This window comes from Crocuta crocuta, unplaced genomic scaffold (assembly GCF_008692635.1).
Source record: "Crocuta crocuta isolate KB4526 unplaced genomic scaffold, BGI_CrCroc_1.0 scaffold29, whole genome shotgun sequence".
Taxonomy (NCBI): Eukaryota; Metazoa; Chordata; class Mammalia; order Carnivora; family Hyaenidae; genus Crocuta; species Crocuta crocuta.
The window spans coordinates 2,508,948-2,516,592 of NW_027533280.1; the positions used below are offsets into that span (position 1 = coordinate 2,508,948).

General features: G+C 43.1%; 1 protein-coding gene across 1 annotated transcript in view; it reads right to left on the reverse strand.

Annotated features, from left to right (window-relative positions):
- Nucleotides 1-7,639, reverse strand: part of TMED2 (transmembrane p24 trafficking protein 2) — a 9,289-nt gene extending 1,650 nt beyond the window's left edge. The window contains exons 1-3 of the mRNA XM_077747982.1: nucleotides 7,444-7,639; nucleotides 5,818-6,010; nucleotides 2,733-2,840 (exon numbers count right to left, since the gene is read on the reverse strand). Of these exons, the coding sequence (XP_077604108.1) occupies nucleotides 2,733-2,840; nucleotides 5,818-6,010; nucleotides 7,444-7,623 (481 nt within the window). The 5' untranslated portion in view covers nucleotides 7,624-7,639. The remainder of the gene's footprint in view (nucleotides 1-2,732; nucleotides 2,841-5,817; nucleotides 6,011-7,443) is intronic.
- Nucleotides 7,640-7,645: the final 6 nt, after the last annotated feature.

Here is a 7,645-nt window from a genome sequence, read left to right on the forward strand (position 1 = left end):
CATAAGCATCATCAATCATCCTAGTCTTTACTCTCGGGAAGTCATATTTTGCACACCATTCCCAGTAGTCTAAATATTTTTGTCTTTTGTCCCCAAGCAACTCAACAAACTCAGAAGCAGAAAATTTTAGATTTAAATTGGATCTTAAAGATCCAATGGGGTATGGTCAAGCCTGTGCCACTTATCTATGGGGAGCGGAGCGGAAAAGTGACGCCCAAGTGACTTTAACCGATAGAGCTAAAAACCCAATACAACCTTCTTTCTCCCTTCCATTAAAATAGTCCTACATTATAATCCTTTTTGCTGAATCAAAAAATGGACTTAAAAAAACTAAGAAATCGTTTCAAGATCATATAGCTACCCAAAAAGCACAACCTATCAAGTCAAAATGTGTCAAAGTGGCTTTTTCCTTGAACACTTATTCAACACATATTAAGCATCAACTATGCACTTGGCGGCTGTTCGAGGAGGCTTCCCAGTTTCATGGACCACTAGCTGCTACTCCCAACTGGAACCAGTCTCATGATTTATCCCACTCGTAAGCTAAGGATCTGAACTTTACAGTAACAGCCATGACCACTCTTTATTAACTTATTCTGTTCAATCTATGTCATATTCTTTCACATTTCCCATCAAATTCTACAGACGTGTTTTTAATTACTAGGCAGTTTCTGATTTTTCTACAAATGACCAATATTAAAAACAATTATAATTAGCAAGATAGTAACAACATAAAACAGCTGAGGGAGTACATATTTTTACATATCTGTGTAACATTTGTAAAACACTGACTAAACTTATAATAGCTAGTGGACTGATAATCACTCAAAAAGAAGTGAAAAGCAATGAACATGTTACCAAAAAGATAACTTAGTTACTAAAAAGTGGGCTTTTTTCCCCAGAGTAAGAAAAGACACACACCCAAAAATATTATTAACTAGAACTCTAAAAAAAATCACCAATGAAGTTTACTTCTGACGAAGACTTAGTAATCAGTATCTAGCCTAAGTGTGAATGACTAGCTTTCTAAGATTTGTGTCTAAACGGAAATGGCTAAGTCAACACTTCAAAATATTAAGCAATCATGTAAAAAGAAGTATTTATCTCTACCTTCACTTCACTCAGAAAAATATGTATATAAGACACTGTCCTCACACTACTCACACACCTGCCAGATCTAGAAGTAACACACACAGCTATTATCACAACACTGCAGTAAAAAAAAAACTATGTTCATTTCTAAGTAGTTAAGTGCTATAGGAAGATGTACAAAAAAACAAACAACACCGTGGGAACTATTTGATTTGCAAAAATAAACACAATGCCTAAAATTCTATTTGTCAAACAAATGCGGGAGCATCTCCGCTCAAATAAGGTGTGAAAGGCGGCTGGATGTCTTCCACAGACCAGAAGACACGTGCTTTCTCTGGCTGCCGTGTTCCCAACAACTTCCCATATCTCTGAAGCCATCAGGTCTGAACTGGTTAAAATGAAAAGCAATGAAAGCCCTTGGCCCTCAGACACCGCTCAGTGCCCTTCTCATCCCAGAATGGGCCGGCCCCCGGCAGTCAGCAAGGTACTCAGCATATGAGTCCCCGCCAAGTGAGGGCGAGAAGGTGGTGATCCCAGGGAGCGAGCAGATTACGAGTGGCGGCAAAGAGAAGGAATCCCGGTGGAAGAGGCAGGAGAGCATGTACACATGCCTCGGCCCACCTGACGCCCCGAACCGCTCCACATCAGTGAGAACAGGGGCTCTCACTTTCCAGCCTGCTGTGGCTACTCGTTCCTCTCCCACAGAAAGGCAGAGTGTGCGCTCCAGGTCCTGATGGCTCATTTCCATATGTGACAAGAAGAGACGTAAGAGGGGAGAGGGAACACAAACCACACCCTGAAGAGGTTTAGCCTGTGCCCGCTGTCCCTTTGAGTCCCTCTTCTCTCCGCTCCCTACCCCAAGCTCAGAACAGACCCCTGATATAAACCACTCTGCATTCACAGACAAGCTTGCTCCCGTGCGATCTACCTCCAAGAACTATTTGGAGGATAAAAAAAACACTGAACCGTAGATGTGGACCTGGATCTAAGATACAGTGTCTGGTCTGTGTGTCAGTATGGTACCTCTTAATTTTACGTCCAAAAGCACAGTACTTAAGGCTACATCATGGCCTAAACAGGCTTTTGTGACCAAACGTGGGGTTTCCAGCCGTCACTGCTCCCACAGACAAACCTACTCCCCGTTCCCAGTTCACAAATTAGGAACCTAAACTGAGCTTCACCTAGTGACTGTCTAGATTCATATTTTAGTGCTATTTTCTCTACATTAACATTCCATGTTAGGGGGAAAAAGCTAACTCTCAGCATATAATATTAACATTGGCCCAGAAATTTCAAAATATGTGATTAAAAACCAACCACTTCACGGTTTTCCTTCCTGCTTTAGGAAAACAATCACTTTATTCCCTGGCTGACCATAGTTTTTTTTTAAACTCTTAAAAGCTTGTGCTAAATCTTCACAGCATTTTTCAGTTCAGAATTAGTGTCCCAATAATAAACAAAGCTCTACAAACATGTACTCAAAAAATATCTTTGCATAAGTGCTTTTTTTTAAGTCAAGGCTTTAGTAGGATAATGTGTAAAATGTTCACATGAGGAAAATATAAGCGAGCTGTTGAGTAATACGCCATCACGGTTCCGTGGCCACCGGCCCCTGCCGCACGGTGACAGCGTCCACTTACTCGCTCTGTGTATCCTCTCCCGGACTTCCATGTACTCCTGCTCATGCTTCACAGCGGTCATCGCCACCGCCAGCTCGTTAATCATCTCCTCCAGCTTGTTCTGGTGAGCTACAGCAAAATTTGAACACGGATTAGCACATATTTGGCAATCTCCTTTTGAAAATACTTTTAAAGCACTCGTCCTCAAAATATTCCTCAGAGAAGGCTTATAAAGGAAGCTGTTTAGAAATGGCTCCGACATCATCTTGGGCTACTGATGACAAGTTAATTCTCAGAGCATTTTCTTAAAGTTCACTCCCAGTACAGAAACCTCTGTCAGGGTGGGAAACATAGTACATAATACTTCCTAGAACTAAAGGAAAACAATCAACCCTAAGGAATCTCCTCTAGTGAACTGTTGCTAAGTTCACTATACTGACTGCTAACTGAAGGGGGGGGAACTGGAGTGGGGGAAGAGAACACAAAATATAAAACAAACATAATTCCTAATAATCCTACAAATAACATTTAAACTAAAACCAAAACCTATGCTTTAGAATCATATAACTCTAATGTTAACTTAAGAGCAAGATCATCAGAATCATATAACTCTAATGTTAATTTAAAAGCAGCAACAAAACAGACTTTTAATCTCAATGAAGCTGAATGGAGAAAAACCTTAAGACATTTCTTGAAAAAATCCACACCAAAACCCAAAAGTTCTTCTATGAAACTCAAAGCAGTCATTTCACTATAGTGGGGAATGGCAGGCATTGTAAGTGAAAATTCAAGCTCACAGCTGCACAAGGTTTAAAATCAGGTATTCTTTTCAGCCGAAAATGAATACAAGGTGAAGTGACAGTTCTGAAGAGTAAGTGTATGCTTCTAGGCAGTGCTGCATTATGACAATGAGCAGTTAGGAAAGTATGTACCACAAGAGAAGATTCCCAGCAGAGGCCACGTCCAGTACTAAGGTAATCCCTCACTAACTCACTTTGGAAGCCCCAAGCACGATGTGAAACCTCAGGAGCAGGGTTTCTCAGGAATGGCATTGATGACATTTTGGACCAGAAAATTCTTTGTTGTGGGGGGCTGTCCAGTGCATTGTAGGATCTTCCATCCAGCCATGAGAATCAAAAATGTCTCCAGATAAGGGCACCTGACTGGCTCAGTTGTTAGAATATGTGACCCTTAATCTCAGAGTAGGGAGTTCAAGCCCTACGCTGCACGTGGAACATACTTTAAAAAAAAAAAGTCTCTAGATATTGGCCAAATGTTCCCTTGGGGGCAAAAACTGTCCTCACCTGAGGACCGCTCCTTTCAAGTAAGGTTTAATTTCACAGCTTCCATTCATTGAGAGTAACAAACAAAGCAAGAATTTTTAATATTATGTTAAAGGATTATTTAAGAATAATTCAATATGGGGCGCCTGGGTGGCTTAGTCGGTTAAGCGTCCGACTTTTGCTTAGGTCATGATCTCGCGGTTCGTGGGTTCGAGCCCCGCGTCGGGCTCTGTGCTGACTGCCAGCTCAGAGCNTAATTCAATAGTCACATTCCTCAACCAACATTTTCTAACTATTTAGAAAGGACCAATTTCCAGAAAATGAACAAGCACAAACCCCTTCAAAACTCCTAGTTTTCCTTGGGTTAGCCAAGTTCTACACTGTAAATGGCCGAGAAAAGCAAGCACAAGAATTACTAGGTAGTGAGATTCTCTATAAATTCTACAGATTTCAAAACCTAACAAATACTTTTTTTAAATGTTTACTTTTTTTTTGAGACAGAGAACATGAGCGGAGGAGAGACAGAGAGACAGACAGACAGAATCTGAAGCGGGGTCCAGGCTCCGAGCGGTCAGCATACAGCCTGACGTGGGGCTCGAAGTCACAAACTGCGAGATCATGACCTGAGCCAAAGTCGGACACTTAACCGACTGAGCCACCCAGGTGCCCCAACAAATACTTCTTTAAAACTCTACTACTATACTCTACTAACTAGTTAATATCGAAGACAAACATTATCACGTTAACACTATGAAATGTGTTGAACTGACAGTTTCCACAAATCCTGATGTACACCATGCCCCCTCCTCTCCAAAAATCCAAATGTGCTGGCTCTTGGTAACCAATTTATCCAGAAGACTCAATTCAGGGTTTGTTGCTGGTCATCTAACCGCAGCGTACGGCCCAAAGAGCCTTTCTCACGCTATCAAGACAGAGCTTCTAGAACTGGAATTCACGTCCAACCAAATTTCAAGTTAGAAAACTGTAATAATGGTAAAAACAAGTCAACGAAGTACTCCCTACAAAGTCAAGAGCACCATGTGCCATTAGCTATGTTTAATTAAGACTCTGATCCCTCCAGTTACAGCTGAATCTTTCCACCCTCAGCATTCATCTAAAAGAAAGTACGATGTTACTACTAAAATGTCAATCCCTGTATTTCCAATGCCATTAGTTTAAAATGACCTAACCTGTACCTCCCATCATCCAAATAAAAACCACAGAAAACAAGCACTCTAAAGCTCTAATTAGTTGTATGGGTTTTCTAATTAAGAGAAAAATCACTCCCATGCGAACAAACAGGTTAGAAAGAAGGAAAGCAGAAATTAGCAGCAAACAAAAATACACAAAAAGACAGGATGCTGTCAAAAAACAATCCACCTACCATCCCAGGTGTCTCCACCACCTAAAGAAAAGTATAAAATATAAACACATACAAAAATAAAACAACAAAATTTAACCAAACTAGTCATGTGTACATGAACACATGATAAACGATAACATATATACCAGGATTAGCAAATCCACACAACCACCAATCTAAAACACACATGACCTACATGTTTACGAGAGCGCAGAAGGACTAAATTGCAAGAGACCATTGTAAAGAACTGAAAGAGAAATATATAGTTCCCAGAAAATTATTTTTGTTAATTAGGAGTCCTGGAGAAATACAAAGTACGTAACACAAAAGGTTTTGATTTGAAAAACGATGAATAAACCTAGAATAAGAAATCAAAACAAACACTCCATTCAGACGAATAAAAACGTACACAATATTAATTCTCAGGATGCGACGGAAGTCTTCTGAACGTTCAGCTCACCTTCTGTTTCCATGTCTTGTCCTTTGGGGGCCTCCCCGATGTCAATGGTGAACATCACTATCTTTGGAGTCATAGTAGACATCCTATTGCTGAAACAAAACTTGTATGTTCCATCCATGTGGGCTGCAAACGTGTACTTCCCACTGGACTCCCGGTCTCCTTTATAAATTCCTTTGTTATCAGGCCCTGTAATCTGGAGGCAGGGAAGAAACGCACAAGATTTAAAACCACACGTCTCCGTTAAGTGGACATGGACAGTAGGACATTCGCTAAGAAAACTTTCACTTAGTGACAGTAACCTCTCTGGGCTGCGGTCTCGCACTTACGAAACAAGGCTGGACTCCACGGCTCTCGAAAGCACCTCTCAGTTCTGGGTACGCAAGTTTCATTTGTCCAACTTACACATCAACCTCTCAGAAACAGAAAGAGCACCTTCCATGTGGTCTCCGTCTGGCCTATCACCAACACAACACGCAAACTGAACTACTAATATCAAGACGTGAGAAAATATCTTTAAAACTAAGAAATCTGAGCAAGCTACATTTCTAGGTTTTCCTGATTGATTGCTGCAAATCAGTGTAGGAATCTGCTTTATCTGAGACACTAGAAGGCTTAAAAAAAACGAAACTATAAATTAAGGGACCCATGTTCTCCTCCATCTGTGACACATCAGCGCTGAGGCGCTCTGGTCACCCTAGTTCCTCTAAGAAAACTTGACATATGTGGAGGCTGGAGTCATGGACCTCTAAGGTCTTAACTAATTTTATCAGTCACTCTTTCCACCATTCCCTTATTTTTGGACTTCACTTGAACTAATTTGTGCCCAATTCCGCTGTTCACCTACCAAATGGAAAATCCTTGAACCCAATTAAACCACGCAAACAGTGAACTTAAGTGTTAATTACTTCTAGTTTCCTAAAAAATAAAATAAAAGCAAATCATTCTTCCGGTTATAAAATAAGATATAGGAAGAAATTCGGGGACCGCTAGTTTCTTAAAATAATTTCCTGTTTTCTCCAGATACTTGATCTGTAATCATTACGCCTAAAACGAAGGACCCAACTCCAGCTTTCCCCTAGTCAGAGAAGGCTGAAGGGATTATCTGGAGGTGTGCATAAAAACAGGTTAAACGCTCAGGCCGTTTCCATGGAAAAAAATAAAGAAAAGCACAATGCAAATGTCTGCGTCGCCTCCATCAGTGGCTTTCGCTTTACTTTTTCCAGCACTAATCCCTAACACGACGGAAGGCAGCTGCACACCCAACGAGACCGGCCCGCGGCTAGCCGCGACAGAGTAAGCGTCTTCTGGGCCCGGAGCTGACACGCGGCGCCTGTCGGCGAAGCTCGGCGACAGGTTCCACGGGGAACCCGCCGTCCACGCTGAAAACCCACAGCAACTAAGCAACGGCTCGGTATCCGGAGGGCATCCCGGGGCACATCCCGGCGGGCCGCGGGAAAAAGGGCGGTTAGGGGGTCGCCCGGGCCGGGACCAGACGGCGGCCCGGGCCCCTCCCAACGCTCGGACAGCGGCCTCCACGTCCCGCGGCCCCGCAGACCCACGCAGGGGCCCCAGCGCCGCCACACCCCGAACTGCCGTGCGACTCGGCCGCGGGCAGCGTGCCCGCACCTCCACGTCGATGTCCAGAAAGCCGCCCTCGGCCACCTCGAAGATGAGGCCCATCTTGGTGCCCGAGGTGACCCGCTCGAAGAAGCACTCCTCGGCATGCGCGTCGATGCTGACGAAGTAGCCCGAAGCCGTGGCCAGAAGAGCGGCCAGGAGCACCAGCAGCTCAGCGAGCGTCACCATGGTGGGGCTGGGGCCGAAGCCA